This window comes from Cebus imitator, unplaced genomic scaffold (genome assembly GCF_001604975.1).
Source record: "Cebus imitator isolate Cc_AM_T3 unplaced genomic scaffold, Cebus_imitator-1.0 Scaffold195, whole genome shotgun sequence".
Taxonomy (NCBI): domain Eukaryota; kingdom Metazoa; phylum Chordata; class Mammalia; order Primates; family Cebidae; genus Cebus; species Cebus imitator.
In genome coordinates, this window is record NW_016107510.1 from 3,550,944 (window position 1) to 3,569,506 (window position 18,563).

Genomic DNA, 18,563 nt, shown 5'->3' on the forward strand with positions numbered 1-18,563 from the left:
AAAGATAAATATAGTTCTACTCATATGAGATATCTAAATTAGTTAAATTCGCAGAAACCAAAAACAGAATGATGGCTACCAGGGGTTGAGGGAAAGAGGGAAATGGGGAATTGTTGTTTCATGAATATATAGTTTCAGTTTTGCAAGTTAAGAAAGTTCTGGAGATCTGTTTAACATAATGTTAAGTTGTGCAACACATCTGTTGTTGTATATAGTTACCATTACTGAACTGTATATTCAAAAGTGGTTAACATAGTAAATTTTACATTATATGAGTTTTTTAACCATAATTTAAAAAAAAAAGGGGGAAAAAGAGATTGGATTAAAAGTTCAGCATATTCTGTTAATAGAAGATAAATCAAAACCATATGAAGAAATACTCAAAATGACAAATAAATTTATTCCAAGCCAAAAAAAAATGCAACAACACAATGAGATACCACTTCACATCCTCTAGGTTAGTTAGAAGGAAAGAATCGGATAATAACAAGTGTTGACAAGGATGTGAAGAAATCAGAACCCTCATACACAGCTGGTAAGAACATAAAATAGTACAGTCTTTTGAACTGGTATGCTCTGGCATTTCTCAGAAAGTTAAACATAAAGTTACCATTTGACCCAGAAATTCTACTCCTAGGTATATGACCGAAAGAATTAAAACTGTGTATAATAAAAACTTCTTCATAAATGTTTATAACAACATTATTCATAATAGCTCACAAGTGGAAACACCCAGATGTTCTTCAACTGATGAATGGATAAAATATGGTATATCCATACAATGGAATATTTATTCTGCCATAAAAAGGAATGAAATATTGATACAGGGTATACAACTGAGATGAATCCTTCAAACATTATAGTAAGTGAGAGAAACCAATTGTCTTAGTCCGATTTGTGCTACTATAACAGAATACCATAGACTAAGTAATTATAAACAATAGAAATGTATTTCTTATAGTTCTGAAAGTTTAAAAGTCCAAGGGTAAGTTGCTAGCATGTTTGGTGTCTGTTAAGGACCTAGTCTCCACTTCCAGAATGGTACCGTGAACATTGTATTTCTCCAGAGGGGAGGAACCCTGTTCCTCACATGGCAAAAGAATGGAAGAACCAAGAGAATGAGAAAGGACTGAACTCACCTTTTTTTACTGGCACCAATCCTACCCATGACAGTGGAGCCTTATGGCCAAATCACCTTTAAAGGTCCCACCACTTAATACTGTAACAATGGCAACTAAATTTCAACATGAGTTTTAGAGGGACAAGACATTCAAACCATAGCACCAGTCATAACAGATAACATATTACATGATTTCATTTATATGACATAATAATATGAAATATAGAGAGACAGAAAGTAGATTAGTGGGTTCCTTACAGCTGGGAGAATTGAAGGGAGTTGATGAAACAGGTATGAGATTCCTTTTTGAAGGAATGAAAATATTCTAAAATTTTGATAATAACTTGCATAGCTGTCAATATACCAAAACCATTGAATTGTACACTTTCAGTGGGTGAATTGTATGGTATCTGTATTCTGTCTCAGTAAAGTTGTTACTCAATAAAAGAAAACAGACCAATTGAATTTAGCCATTGGAGGTCATCAGTCACCATAATAAAAGCAGTTTTAATGGATGGGATGGGTATTATAACAGCCTACTTGTAATGGATTTGAATAAAAATGTTGAGGATTGGAGATACCCAATGTTTGAAAATTCAAGGGAGTTTGGTGCAGAGAAATAGAGTAGTAGCTGGCAGAGGAGATGGAACAAGTGGTGTTTTTATTTTTTTCAAGGGAGAGGCAACAGTATGTTTATAGGAAACAATCAGTAGAAAAAGAGAAGTTAATAATGGAGGAGAGAGAGGAAAGAATTACCCAAGTGATAATCTATGGTATGAGGCCTGTGTACAAGTGGAGTTACTGGCTTAGTATAGGAGTTTAGATAGTTCACATATGGCAGCATGTGAGAAGTTAGAGCATATATTTTGGCACACATGCCAATGGGTGATGTCTTAGTCTGTTTTGGCTGCTATAACAAAAATACCATAAACTGGGCAGCTTATAAATAACAGAAATGTATTTCTTATGGTTCTGAAGGCTGTGAAGTCCCAAGATAAGGGTGCCAGCATAGTCAGGTTCTGGTGAGGGCCATCTTTCTTCATAGATAGGTGTCTTCTCTCTATAACCTCACATGGCAGAAGAGGAGTACAGGTTCCCATAGACCTCTTTTAAGAGAGTGTTAATCTCATTTATGAGTGCTTCACCCTCATGACCTAATCATCTCCCAAAGTTTTCACTTCTTTTTATTTTTTTTAATGTTATTTTTTTTTAACTTTTAAGTTCAGGGGTATAAATGCAGGTTTGCCACATAGGTAAACTTGTGTCATGGGGGTTTGTTGTACATATTATGTCATTATCCAGGTATTAAGCCTAGTACGCATTAGTTATTTTTCCTGATCCTCTCCCTGCTCCTACCCTTCACCATCTAAAAGACCCCAGTGTATGTTCTTTTCCTCTATATCTCCATGTGTTCTCAAGTTCTCACCTTTAACACTGTTGCATATTAGGGCTCAACATATAAATGTTGTGAGGACACGAGCATTCAAACCATAGCAGATAGGTAAACGTAGTGGTAGGTGTCCCTTCTGGCTGCTTCTGTTTTCTCAGTGAAAGGTTAGAAACTTATAATGAAGATGAAGGAAGAGATACTGGAGATTTCAACAACAACAAAAAAGAAAGTATAACATTGCCGTTTAGGAGAGTGAGGGTATATATAGTATGAATAGCCTTAAGGGCCTATTGAGGTTTGTGGTCATGAAATTAAAGTCATACCAGTCTGTTTCTCTGGCCATTTTTAGCTACACTGAGATAAGTGTGGAGTAGACAGAGAGTTGTGTTTAACCAGAATAGCAGTAAGTATGACAAAGCAAGAGAAGAGCAAGGAAGTGAAGATAAGGATTGACCATGGATCGAGATGGTTTATTAATTGACCGTTATGTGGTAGACGATGATATAGAGATCTCAGCAGGGTCAAATGGTTGCATTTGGGTACTAGGTAAATAGAAAGTAGATGTTATGTAGAGGGATGTGCATGAAATTGAAATTATAGAGGTATGGCAGTTATTGATAATGACATGGTCTAAGAAACGACCAGGGGGATGATCGACTTAAATAGAATGGAGATAAGATCATTGGAAGAGAGATCAAAAAACTGAAAGACCAGAGTGTTAGAAAGATGAGTCATGACCCAGAATTGGATAGAAAACAGCCACAGTGAAGGATAATAGGAGACATAGCCTAAAAACTTATTTACATCAGTAATTGAAGGAAGTCAGAGTGATGTCAAGCTGAGTTATTTTTCATGAAGGATCATAACCTCTCTTAATAGGATCCTTGTCAGACCATGGATTGCTTAGCCCATACATGTAATTTGTGCATCCTCGTATTCTTAATATTTTCTGAACTGTGGCCCAGAGGTCTCTGCTGGTCATTGCTCTTCTTGGTGCCCTCAATACGTTCTTAGACTTTATATGTTCTTAGTTGAACATCCATGGTGAAGATAATCAGATTCAGTATTCTTAGATGAAAAGCATTAGAGGAGATAAATCAGTAAATGACAGCCTTCAGGGTAACAGTAATGAAATTTTTAACTTGAAAATTACTTGTGAATAGGCTTCACCGTCTCTATACTCACATACAAATTATATGCTAATATAGCTTTAGCTCAGCAAACTATTTTATACAATTAGTTGAGACACTTAATATTGGGCCTACTGCCTTACAAGGGTATCTCAGTATTTGTCATAGATGAATACCTAAAATATATTTGTAAATAGAATTTTGGTAATACAAATTATACTTTCTCGTTTATTTGCATAATCATATCAAAAATGCTTCATCTTCACTTTAAATTAATCTTAATTGGGAGTGATAACAGCTTCTCATCCTAAGTGTTTCTATCAAGTAGTTAAATCAATATTTAAATACACCAGAAGTTATTATTTTTTAAAGCCCAACAATGACTGATTTTAATCAGAAAAATCATTAAAAGTCATAGATTAGTACAACCCTTGGCTTTACAGGTGAGGAAATTTCAAGGACCACAACAGAAAATTTAAACAATTTACCGCACATGTACATGTTGACACAGGTGAAACTAGAACCCAGATCTTAAACCTACATTCCACTGTACAATACCCATATCTAGTTTATGTATTTGTAAGTCTACACTTCTCAGTATTGAGTTTTCTTTACACATCGTGCACTGAGTACATTTTAAGTGGAGGTGGAGGCCTCCAGCAGTGCAACTAAAAGAGAAATCTCTTCCTATAACTAGGCACCTGAATACTTCTTTTGGCTGTGTTGAATGGAGCCATGTTCAGACCTCCTCTGGGCCACATTAGTGAACCCACAGGCTTTTCACTGAATCTGGATGTCACTCTGGGGCTTTATCTTAGTATAGCCAAAAGAGCAGGTAATTTGAATTTTAGAAAGTTTGAGTTTTAAGTGCCATTTGTGTCTCTTAATTGTTGTACAGCCTTGGGAAAATTATTTAGCCTCAAAATGGTCTTAAAACCTTAACCATAAAATGGGAAGAATGACTATACTTACCTCACAAGGTTACTCTATTCATCAAATGTGGTGACTGTGATGCAAAAGTGTTTTGATAATTTACTATGTACCAAATACTTTATCAGTTGATATAATTAAAATCAGGTAGTCTTATTGAAAATCACCCTAAAAGCCTGTTATCTGTGTATAGATTTTTCACTTATCAACAAGTTATTTTAATATCACCTGTACATGATCTTATTTTTCTAACTTTTCAGAGATAAAATCATATCCCTGTTACCCAAGGTTTTTTGTTGGTGGTAGCGGTGTTATATTGTTCTTTACTCACATTTAAATAATTTTTTTATTAAACCCCTCAGCTGAATGGACTTTTTTTTCTTTTTCTTAATTATTAAAAGATTTTGAAATGTTTCTTTGAAGACTTAAGTATTCCTTTGTTTATTGTTTCTGAAACTATAGTATTTAACCTGTTATTTATCATCTACCTGTGCTTGATTTCTTTTCTAGATATATTACATCTGATTCTTTTTCTTACAGCTAATTCTTTTATCTTTCTTAATGAGATTGAATAGAAAAACTACTTTTCACAGTAAAACCAATGTAATTTGTTGATAAAAATTAAAGTTATCTGATTCAAATATGTTTTAGACCTCTTGCGGAAAATCATTGATGGGGGATAGAGTATTGATAAGCGTGAGTTTCATTTTTTTCTATCATCTCTAAAAAATATTAAACTTGGTCATCAGAAAAGAGGTTTACATCTGTGTCATTTGGCCCCTTTTATCCATGTTTATATATTAGTAGGAAGAAATAAATTCTTACTTAACAGCATGGTAATATGAGCAGAAGTATGAGAAATGCACATGGAACAATTTTACTTTTTTTACTGAAGAAATGTTAAGTGCTTGATATTTTAAAGCTAAAAAGTAAAGTTCTAGTAATTGTTTCTATGTTCTTTGTATAGCGAATAGTTTTAAAGACACATTGTAGAACCCCCAAATAGATCATTTTAATATAAAAGTTGTTTAAAATGTATGAAAATCAGGCAAAATAGTGTACAAATTTATATAATGTGATCACAAAATGATTAGAAATGTGCTGCTTTTGAAGCATGTTTTAAATACGTTGATAACATAATCTTTGTTAAATGTTTGCAAACATTAATAAAAAAGCCAGGATCATATTTTTAAATGGGTTTACTTCTTGCCAACTCCTGTTTTATCAGTGCCTATACTACTAAACACACAAGAGTAAACATTCTCAAAAGTAAAGGATTTTAATAACAAAACAAAATTTTAGATGTCAATAGAAGATAGTTATTTTTAGCCAAAATATATGTACATATATTACTGGCAAAGAAAGGTATGGTGATTAACAGTACTTTGTATTTTAATATCAATATCATATAAATGATTTCAGTTTTAAATGATTTAATCCCATATATTGAAAAAGCTATAATTCACAACTGATATACCTAAATGTATTGATTTATTTCACTTCATTTTCTTATCAAAGAGTTTATTTTTCTGGAAATCTAATTAGGGGAATTTACCTTATTACTTACAAAGTTCTAAGCATTGTTGATGATAGAATAGTTAGACATGGTGGCAACATGCCTGTAATTCCAGCTACTCAGGAGGCTGAGGCAGGAGAATTGCTTGAACCCAGGAGATGGAGGTTGCAGTGAGCCGAGATTGCGCCATTGCACTCCAGCCTGGNAAAAGAAATTAAGAAATATTGCCTTTGCATCTTCCTTTTTATTTTCATATCAAAGAACCCCCCCTACTCTGTACAGCAGTGGTAACAATCAACAGAATGAGGAAATAACCTATGGAATGGGGGGAAATATTTGCAAACCATATATGTAATAAAAGGATTCATATTCAATATATTAAGGAACTCAAGTAACACAGTAGCATGAAAACAACCCAATTAAAAATGGGATAAGGATCAAAATAGACATTTCTCAAAAGACACCATACAGATGGCCAACAGGTATATGAAAAAGTGATCAGCATTATTCATCATCAGCATGTTCATTAAAAACACAATGAGATATCACCTCACACCTGTTATAATGACTGTTATCAAAAAGACAGAAGATAAGTATTAGAGATGATATGAGAAAAGGAACCCTTTTATACTGTTGGTGGGAACATAAATTAGTACAGCCATTGCAGAAAACAGTATAGAGATTCCTTAAAAATCAAAAACAGAACCTCCATATCCAACAACCCGATTCTGAGCATTCAGTCATTTTACACTTATAAATGGAAATATATTCTGAGAAATACATTATTGGACAATTTCATCATTGTACAAACATCATAGAGTATAATTACACAAGTCTACATATTACAGTATACCTACCTAGGTTCTATAGTATAGTCTCTTGGGCTGAGGCTGCAAATTTGTACAGCATATTACTGGACTGAATACTCTAGGTGATTGTAATACAAGTATTTGTGTTTCTAAACATAAAAAGGGTTCAGTAAAAATACAGTCTAAAAGATAAAAGGTGGTACACCTGTATAAGGCACTTACAAGAATGGAGCTTACAAGACTGGAAGTTGCTTTCGGTGAGTCAGTGAGGGAGAAGTGAGTGAATGTGAAGGCCTAACATACTACTGTATGCTACTGTAGACTTTATGCACTGTACACTTAGGCTGCACTAAATTTATTAAAAATATTTTACTTTCTTCAATAAGAAATTAACCTTAGCTTCTGTAACATGTTTAATTTATAAACTTTTACATTTTTAAACACTTTTTGACTCTTATAATAACAGCTTAAAACACACTTTATACAATTGTACTAAAATATTATTTCTTTATATTCTTTTTTTTTCCCCCATTTATTTATTTTATTGCATTTTAGGTTTTGGGGTACATGTGAAGAACATGCAGAATTGTTGCATAGGTACACATGTGGCAGTGTGATTTGCTGCCATCCTCCCCATCACCTACATCTGGCATTTCTCCCCTTGCTATCTCTCCCCAGCTCCCCACCCCCCACCGTCCCTCCCCTGTTTCCCCCAATACACTATTTTTATTTTTTTTACTTTAAAAATTTTTTGTTAAAAACTAAGACACAAACACATACATTAGTCTAGGCCTATGTAGGGGCATGATGGTCAATATCATTGTCTTCTATCGCCACATCTTGCCCCACTGGAAGGTTTTCAGGGACAGTAACAACACATACAGCTGTCATCTCTTGTGATAATAGTACCTTCTTCAGGAATACCTCCTGAAGGACCTGCCTGAGTCTATCTTACAGTCAGCTTCTTTTTTTTTTTTTTAATAAGTAAAAGGAGTATACTCTAACAATAAAAAGTATAGTATAGTAAATACATAAGCCAGTAAAATAGTCATGTATTATTATTATGTATCATACATAATTGTTCTGTGCTGTACTTTTTAGGACCATTTGTTTACCAGCATTGCCATACACATGTAAGTAATTGGCTACAACATCATTAGATGATGGAAATTTTTCAACTCTATTATAATCTTATGGGATGATCGTTGTATACATGGGCCATCATTGACCAAAACATCCCTTTGCAGCACGTGACTGTATATCTAAAGGAAATAAGATAAGTATGTTGAAGAAATATTTACACACCTGTGTTTACTGTACCATTATTCACAATAATCAACATATGGATTCATCCTAAGTGTTCATAAGATGAATGAATAAAATGTGGCATACACACACACAATGGACTTTTAGCCTTCAAACAGAAATCTTATCATTTGTGACAACATGGATAAAACTGAAGGACATTATGGTAAATGAAATAAGCCTAACACAGAAAGACAAATATTGCATGATCCTCTATTATTATTGTATGAACTAATAGTGGTTTGGGGTAGAATTATTATTAGTGGATTGGAATGCATTGGCTATATTTTTGATCCACTCTTCTATAACCCATAGTGACATTCATCAGATGGTTGGCTGGAATTCATTTCATAATCTGAAAGCTTGCAGATTTTACCCCTTTTGCAAAGTGGATTGATCCAGATTAGAATTGAATCTACCACATTCAGATAGCAGCACTATGTTCTGAAAAATTGAGCTAGCCTAGACAAATGTGTGTTAAGATATGAAATAGTCATGAAATTGCCCTTACAGAATATTATTTTTAAACACGTTTCCTCAATCATGAAAAAATGTGTCTGTGTAATCTACAGTATTTTCACTGAAAATGGAGAAATAACTGTATGAGAAATAGCCAAACGACCAAATGCTTCATTACCTGGAACTGTATTTGTTTTGTACAGAACAGCATTCTTTTTGTTTGTTTTGTTTTTGCAAGATAGACACTTTTGGGTTTATTGTGGCTGTTCAATTACATGTTTATAGAGACGTACATATATTTTTCCTGAACCACCTACTATTGATTTTGTACACTAAGCAATCTGTTGTATTTCTTAACATTTTATATTCTATACTGCTGCATTCATGCTTCAAATTATATTTCATTCTTTTTTTAGGGTGTTTCTTCTGCCTGTATAATTGCTTACTTAGAATCACAAGTAAAGCAAATACTTGTATAATTTTAAGGTCACCCACGGCTTTTACAGCATTAGGCACTTCAGTGTCTATGGAATTGCTATGCTCCAGAACCTCATTATCATGGCATTAATTTTCAGTCATAGCATACAGATTGTCCATTATGTAGGATCTTAACTTCAGTTAATGTAAAGCAGATTTTCTTCATGCTTACTAAATTTTCTTTGAGATATTTCATAGCACTTGTAAAATATTTTAAAACAATAACATCAATGCTAGTATTCATATGGAAGTAAATTTGGCTTTCTTCTTAAATTCTCCCATTGTCTTCTTTTACAAAGGAAGTGAAGATTATATTCACTTTCCCTCATGTGTCTTAGAAGATCAAGTTTTAAAATTACTATTATTTTAGAAGTTTGTTCTAAGAAAATTAACTTTGATGGCAGATGAGCTCAGGTGATCAGGACATTGATTCAGGTGTACTTGGCATAGCAGTTCATTAACTATGTGTTAATTATGTATGATTACTCCTGAAAAGCTATAGTGGCTTCTTCTTTTAGGTTGCTTCATTAAGTCATTAATTTTCTTGGAGGTAACTAAGCCTGACATAATTAAGTCATCGTAGTCTCCACAGATATTTATCTTCCCATGATGTCGAGAACACTGAGCAAGTTATTATAGAGCATTGTAACTTATTCCCTGTATGTATTGACTTCATATTTTAGGATTATATAATACTATTTTGACACATTCTTAAGTACTCCAATAAATGTATACCTTTTAATTATTTAGTTAATGTTCTAACATAGATGTTATACTTCCTGCGTAATAACCCATTTGTGTATTTGAACCACTTCTTACCAACAGTTCTTTGACCCATGGCTACATAAAGCTGCTTCAGTTTATCCAGAACATCATTTATGAGGAAGGATTTGATGGATCCAATCCCCAGGTATTAAATAGCTTCAAAGTCTTATAATCATTCCTGTTATGTTGTTTTCAAATTCTCTCGGGTGCGGGGGTTGGGGAGCAACCTAGAAGGTTTTAGAATAATAAACAGTGAACAAGCTGTTTTCAAGCACAGAACATGTAAATAAGCAGAGCACAAGCAGCCTTAGTTTGACTTTTATTGTGTATTTAGAGTTTCAGCTAAGTTCTCAGTGGAGGCACATAAGACATGCATATGCATTATCAACATCATTTTTAAATATGCATTTGTAGCATTTAGGCTTAAGTAGCTACATTTTGAGAATTACTTTTAAATCTGCAAGGCTTGTACTTTTCTATTTAAACTGTTCATGTTTCTGTCATTCAGGCCTTAATTTCAAATTACCTTATGACTAAGAATTATCTTAAGATTTTATTGTATTATGCTTTGTTTTATTGAATAAAAAATATATTTTTATTTGCCATATTAAATATTTTATAACAACAGTTTTTCTGTAGCTCTAATTTTAAAAACTTCCTCCAAATTTCCACTAATAAAGACATTCTGGTTAGTTTAACTTAAATAAAATGATTTTATTTCTACATATCATGCCTTTCAAAATTCTTCCACAGTGATTTTAATTGCTTTTGCTACTAAATGATTTACATGACATTTGTATTATTTTAGCAGAAGTATCTCTGAAGCACCATTATTTTTATTGAAGAAGACAAAGAAGCTAAAAGTCTTATTTTTGGTATTATCAGCTACATTTATGCGTAATTCATGGATTTTTAAATATTCTTATAAAGTTTATTATTATATTTTAAGTTTTTCCATGGCAAAGTAAATTATTTTAAAATTGTTTTGATTGCCAGTTTAATAGCAGGTTGAAAATACCTGTGTGTGTGTGGTAAAGTACAGTCATTTATTTATAGGTGGCTTTTCATGTATATCATAATTTTTGTAATGGCTTTTGGTATCTAATATAATTTTATTTTGCTCAGTGTTGCTCCATTTTTGGCTCTACCTAAGATTTATGGGTACTGTGCCTTTCCTTTGGTGCCAGTGCTTGTCTGGAGAGGTAAATTGGTCCCTGACAGACACCTCTCCCCACTACTGTGGTAACTATGGAAACAGGCATGTCATAACAGTTCCTATGATACAGTGTGCAGAGCTGCTGCTCCTGCAGGATGATGACACATTTTCTAAGAGCAAGAAATTTTATAGCACCCCAAAAGCAAAGACAATAGCAAAAGGAATACACACACACACACACACACACACACACACACACACACACACACACACCCATCCACCCCCTTAAGAATCCTTAACAAGTAAGCTAGTATAGGAATAGAATGAAACATTTGTTTCTTAGTTGTTTATTCGACTATGAAAACACCACTGTTTTCAAGAAACATTTTTTTTTTTCACAGAAATTTATAGACAACAAACTGGAGCTGATTTGTCTTTCTGAACCAGAGATTCTATAATTACTGACCTTTATAAAGATTAAACAGGTTTCAGGTAGACATTTCCATTGTGAATACCAAAACTGTTTTTAAATTAAAATATACCAATAAGTACTATAAAAATATAATTTTATTGAAACTAAAATATAATAAATTCTTTATAGATTGTACTGTTTGATAAATTACTTAGTCTTTGTGTCAGAAATTTTAGATGAGTTAGAGAAGCCACAGAAATGCACCTACAAGGTACTACTTCAAAAAATATTACTCCTAAGTCAAAAATAATGTTCTGACATTCAAATAAATCTTATATTTTAAAAGAAAATTTTTATCTTTTTTTAACACTGTGTTTTCAAATAAACTGAACTAATTGGAGGCAACATATAGAATAGACTCTAAGGAACAGAATATTGTTTACTACCTTATAATTAGCTTTGGTAGTAAGTAAAAAGTCATATAGCTCATTTGTAGAGATAGGGTACAGACATTTACAAATTGCGGTCATAATTTCATTTGTTATTTTTGAATGTCTTAGAAATGCATGATAAAAATGAAATTTGAACATGGATTTTACTTAGAATACCAGATTAAATATTTTGAATGTTCTCATAGGAATAAAATTATTTATTGTACAGCTTTTATTTTTTTAATCTTATGCCACACGGTATGCCCATTATTATATGGCATAGCAAAGGTATTATATGTCCTAAAGGACACAAGAGATTTCTAATTCAACCTTTGTTTTTGCAATTACCATTAAAAAAAAAATATTAATGAAGTATTATGCTAAATTATATTCTGTTGTATGGGTACCCACCTTACTTAAATATCTTATCTGTCATTCATTTTTTGGCTTAATATTTTCATTCCCTTGATATACATATATCAGTGTATCTGTCAGAATCATTAAACCTCTGTAGTGCTCCTGATTTCATGCCTAACAACATTTTTGTTATAAACTTTTATCAGGTACTTTTTAATACAATAATAGATTATGGGACAGTGGATTAAAATACCATTGATCTTTAGTTTCTGAAATGTTGACGGGGAAACAACATTATGCTGCTCTTTTGTTACCTTCGTGTTTCATTCTAATATCTAGGTGTTTTTTTTGTACATTTTCTCTCGCTTTTTCTAGAGTGCTGTTTCTGTTGAGAATCTAACTTGGTTGTTATCATGAGATAACACATTTAGGGATAGCAAAATGAACTTTAAATTCTTGCCATTTTACTTAAATTCTAAGGTTTTAAATAATAAAGAAAAAAGAATAACTCATCATATTTCACAGATATACTAATTCACCAGAAACGTATTTATACTTCTAACCTAAGCCCTGGTACATCTCATGACTTCATTTCATTCAAGTAAGGCAGAAATAAAAAGAAAACAATTTTTGTGGACCATTGAGGGTGATAACATAGGATGTCTTAGGTGGTTGTCTATCATAACCTTAACACAATCATTTTAAAAATTGGCCCAGCTGCCTACATAGTGCAATCATGTTTTACGTCCTTAAGAGTCAGGAGGTTTCTTTCTAATGTGCTTATTCTAAATTCCTTTTTTCTGTAATTTTATTCTTGTAGTCTTATCGAGGCCATTATATGCCTTCAGCTATATTGAATCATAGAACAACAATGTTATCTTCTCTCCTTTTATTTATTTATTATTATTATTTTTAATTTTATTTCTGGAAATGGAGTCTCACTGTGTCACCCAGCCTGGAGTGCAGTGACACAACCTCCGCCTCCCAGGTTCAAGGAATTCTCCTGCCTTAGCCTTCCAAGTAGCTGAGACTACAGGTGTGCACCACCACACCTGGCTGATTTTTGTATTTTTAGTAGAGGCAGGGTTTCACTATGTTGGCCAGGCTGGTCTCGATCTGTTGATCTTAGGTGATCTGCCTGCTTCAGCCTTCCAAAGTGCTGGGATTGCAAGTGTGAGCCCAGCCTCTCTTCTTAAGATGAGAAAACTGAACACAGTGGCTCACACCTGTAATCCAAATACTTTGGGAGGCTGAAGCAGGAGGATTGCTTTAGTCCAGGAGTTTAAGGCCAGCCTAGGCAACTTAGCAAGACCCTGGCTCTACATATTAAAAAAAAAAAAAGAAAGAAAGAAAGAAAGAAAGAAAAATTAGCTAGCTGTGGTGGCACATGCCTGTAGTCCCAGCTACTCTGGAGGAGGTGGGAAGATCACTTGAGCCCAGGAGTTTAAGACTACCATGAGCTATAGTAATGTCACTGCACTGCATCCGGGTAAAAGAGCAAGACCCTGTCTCAAAAAAAATAAAAATAAAAATTTAAAAAATTTAAAAAAAAGAAGAAGAAAGAAAAGAAAAGAAAGATGGAAAAAACTAAGGCCTAAGTAATGTGTGTGTCTTGTCAGAATCATACATCTGCTTTTGTTACATAGTCCTGACTATAATTCTCTCTTTTTCATTTACTAGTTTCTGTTCCTTTAGGCTTTCATCTTCTAACATTTCCATGTGTTACACATTTTTCTTCCTTTCCATGGTCAATAAATTCTGCTTGAAAAGGAATACACAAATTCAATTTTCATTTGTAATATCAGGGAAATAGATATATTGTGTTGGACAGTAACTTGTTGGTTAATAAATTTTATTAGTGGTATGTTATAGGAATAGCAAGTGATACATTTTAGGATCTTGTTTCATCAGAAATCACATATAAAGCAACAATGTTCCAAATTATGGCTTTAAGACCCATCTTGCTTTTTCATCAGTTCTAATAATGATTTTTCAATCATTTGCACATGCCAGGTTTTGTTAACACCTCCTTCTTTTGCCCAGAAATTTTACTGAATTTCTAAGGAAAGCATTTACAAAACATTTGCTAATTTACAGTAACTCAAACAGTAGAATTTATTACAAACACATCTGTTGTTAAACATTTATTCACAGTGATTTATTCACAGTTTTATTAATGATTTTTAAATGTTCTTTTCCCAAGAAATATAGTCACTTATTGTGACCTTAATTTCAGTAGGTTCAAGTTCTAACTGTTCACTTGTTAAATTTTATGAAAGATGTTGAACTTAAATTATTATTTTAACAACAGCTTCAAGAAGAAAAACCAGAGACAAATGTAAAATATAAAACCGGAAAGTCATATTTAAGCTTTTTTCAAAGAAAAGATCAGGCAGCAGGAAAGATAAAATTAAATGAGAAATACTGAACAATTTATAGTTTACTGAAAGACAGAATTTTCTAATACCGAGAATGGGTTCGCAAGCATTCTAGTTTAGAGTTGATCATTGTTATCTGTGATTTGTTATATATTTTAAGTTGCTAAGAATAACAATTCTTAGAGTTGTTATTGTTAAAGTTTAGATACGTTTAAAGCTTAAGGCTTTTGATACTCTTTAGATTTTTTGAAAGTAAAAAAAAAATTGTTATTTTTTAATCTTGTAGTCTAAATTGTTTCATTTATATTGCTTTATTTACTAATAGTACATAAAAATTTTTTAACACATCTATTGACATTATCTCCCTGATGTTATAAGAACTGACAGATAAAAGAGGTATTCTATTTATTAGCAAAACTTTATGTGTTTGCTTTTATCCCACTTTCTTTTAGAAAAAACAGAAAAACATTTTAAGAATAGGAATTCAGAATCTTGGCTCACCTTTATGGGGAGATGATATTTGCTGTACAGAAAATGGAGACAGCAGTCACAGCCTTACCAAGTTCCTCTATGTTCTCCGTGGACTTCTGAGAACCTCTCTTTCAGTCTGTATCATCACAATGCCAACACATCTGATCCAAGTAAGAACTTCCCAGAACTACTTTTTCATAACTCATGGTTATATAGTATGACATTGTGCTTTGAATTTGTATTTCCATGATAACTAATGATGTTGACCATCTTTTCGTGTGCTTTCTGGCAATTTGCTTGTCTTTTGTCTGTCTTCTCCATTTTCTATTGATAGTCTCTATCAATTTGTAAAATTCTTTGATATTTTAACTACAACTTGGTAATAATTTTCCTCTAGCCTATGAATTGCTTTTTCCATTAACAGTGTCTTTTGAAGAGCTAAAGTTTTTAATATTGATGAAGTTTAACTTATAAATTTTTTTTAATGGTTAGTGGTTTACCTCCCTCACACCTCCAATCTTGACAGTCTTTGCCCTCTTTAAGGTCTTTTTCTTGTGTTTTCCACTAAACATTTTATGTATTTTTTCTTTTACTGATGAATCAATGTGTTTTCATTAGAATTTTTTCCATAGTTTTAGTTCTTGTTCTGAATCACCTTCTGGTTTCTTTAATTACTATTCTTATGTAAAGTATATGTTAATATTAGTATTGTTTACTTAAGTATATATTGTCTGCCTCAAACATGTGATTTTATATATAATCTTATGTATCTACTACATTGTAGTCTCCATAGAGGGAGGGCCAAATACTTATACTTCATAGGCTTTATTGTAGTAATATAATATTAAATGTGGTTTTAAAATTCTTCTTTTTTCTTCCCATCTTCATGGATTAAAATTCTTAACACAGTACCTAGGCTTTTTCTAGATATTCAATACATGTTAATTAAATTAATATTGAATCTTTATTATAAAGTCATGTAATTTTAGTATCTTTGTTGTAACACACCCAGACCCTACTTGCAAATAGCAAATTTATTAAAAGGCCATTTAGTTACATAGCACATATGACTGAAAAGTGTGGCAGATGAAAAATGAATTGGGCTAGATGCAGTGCCTCACACCTGTAATCCCAGCACTGTGGAAGCCTGAGGCAGAAGGATCACTTGAGGCCAGAAGTTCAGCCTGGGTAACATAGCAAGACCCCATCTCTACACAAAATAAAATTAAATTTTAAAAGAAGTGAATTTGATCTTCTTGGTCAGTAGAATTTATTTATTTATATAGTCAGGAAAGGATAATTCAGTTTCCTTGAAGGATTTTTTTATACATTATGTCTGAACCTTTATTATTATTATTATTATTAGCTTACAATTATAGAAATATCATAAGGAAACTCCTTTGTCTCATTATGCTAGACATTGTACACATACTTGTCTTGCTTTCATTGTTAATAAGTTATTATAAAGTCAGTACTCGAATAATAGTTTGGTTAGGCATGGTGAGCTTTTTTATTTTTATGATAAATAAACATGAAACAGACATCAGATACTGGTGAAAATACTACAACTACTGTGCTATTACTACAACTATTTATTAGACATGTACTACATGCAAGCACTTTACAAGCATTATGTTGTTGAATCATCACTGCTACCCTGTGAAACAGGTAGTTTTTACCTCTGTTTCCATAGGATCACCCCATTAATAAGTAGCAGGCCAGTGTCCTTCCCTGACTTCAAACCTTGATAGCTGTCATGTCAGTTGCAAAGGCGGCTAAACTGAAGTTAAATGATTCTCCAATATCTCATGTCTGTTACACATTTTAATCTGGTATTCAAGCTCAGATCTGTTTAACTCTAAATTTAAACTATTTCCCTTCTGTCACACTATATCCTGTGTGTCCTGAATTGTTAACTACCTTTGATGACACTAAGTTTCTATTAGGAAAAATAAGTTCTTGCCAACATTGTAATTATTCCACATTTTTAAAGAGAAAATTATTATTGTAAAATATTTGATAAATTAATATATACAAAAGATTAAACAAAAAGTTCTATTCTAGACAAGAGAGAAAAAAGATGAAAATGTGCTTCCTTTTACATAATTTGCAAAGCAAAGAAAAACAATTATGAAATAAATATATGTATATATGTAACTTTAAAATTTATTCTAAAGGGGCCTCTGCAAGAAAAAGAAAACACTTTTTTAAAGCCATATTATTGGTAAGCATCTTTATTACTTAAGGAAGAGACTCCTTTTGTAGATTCCTGTGACAGTGAATTCTGTAGCCTCTGTTTAAGGAAACAGCAGATACTATCAGATGACCTCAAGTCAACCTATCTAGACCACTGATTAAATAATGAATGAATGATGTAGTGATCTGGATGTCTGAACCTGAAACGATATTTTAACTTTGATACTTTACAGATATATTTAAGCCTCTGTATAACTGGAAGAGAGAGAGGGAGATCAAATTTATGCTTCTTAACATAGCAGTAAAGAGATTCCTTTGAAATAGACATAGCAAAATAGAGGGTCAGATTTTGGTAATGAGTTTAAAGTTATATAGTGTGACCAAGAATGAAGACATCTTCCTCAAAACAGAGACTGTCTTTTCTTAAAAACTGCACGAGCTTCTAACATTTTTCAATCTCTCATCCCTAGACAGTTTTGTAAAGCTATCATACAGTAGTCTCCTGGCCCTAGTATCAATTGAGTTATAAAAAAACAAATAAATTTTCCCTTGCCCTTTGAACATGATGTCTGATCATATATTTGGTTTGATCTGAAAATGTGTAGTAGAAAATATGGAGGCCAAGGTGGGCAGATCACCTGAGGTCGGGAGTTCAAGACCACCCTGACCGGAGAAACCCCTTCTCTACTAAAAATACAAAATTAGCTGGGCGTGGTGGTGCATGCCAGCTACTCGGGAAGCTGAGGCAGGAGAACTGCTTAAACCTGGAAGATGGAGGTTGCAGTGAGCCAAGATCACTCCATTGCACTCTAACCTGGGCAATAAGGGCAAAACTCCGTCTCAAACAAACAAACAAAAAAAATTAAATATGTTCAAATCCATTATTATATAAATAGGAGAGAAAACTTGATAACTTTTAAAGTCTGTCAAGAAAAATCAGTTTTTTGACTAAGGAAAGAGAATAAGAATTGCAAGCAGTGTGCTTAGAAAGATAATTAAAGACATACAAATACATATAACCAGTGGACTGTGAGTTTATTTAATAAAAGGTTACATGGTGATTACTATGGGCCAGTTGCAGTCCTAAATGCTTTTCAAATATTAACTCATTTATTCTCATAATAACTTATATGGTTGGTACTGTCATTATCTTTTCCCAGGATCACACAGCTAATGAGTGACAGAATTTAGGCCTAAGTAGTCTACCTCCTATTACCACCATATTCTTAACCACTGTGCTATGCTAAAATGTTCAATAGAG

At 32.7% G+C, this 18,563-nt stretch overlaps 1 protein-coding gene across 3 annotated transcripts in view; it reads left to right on the forward strand.

The window, feature by feature from the left end:
* Window positions 1–18,563, forward strand: part of ELP4 (elongator acetyltransferase complex subunit 4) — a 255,060-nt gene that overhangs the window by 88,687 nt on the left and 147,810 nt on the right. For all 3 annotated transcript variants that reach the window (XM_037745229.1, XM_017547124.2, XM_017547126.2), the window contains exons 6-7: window positions 9,962–10,046; window positions 15,088–15,276. In XM_037745229.1, the coding sequence (XP_037601157.1) occupies window positions 9,962–10,046; window positions 15,088–15,276 (274 nt within the window). The remainder of the gene's footprint in view (window positions 1–9,961; window positions 10,047–15,087; window positions 15,277–18,563) is intronic.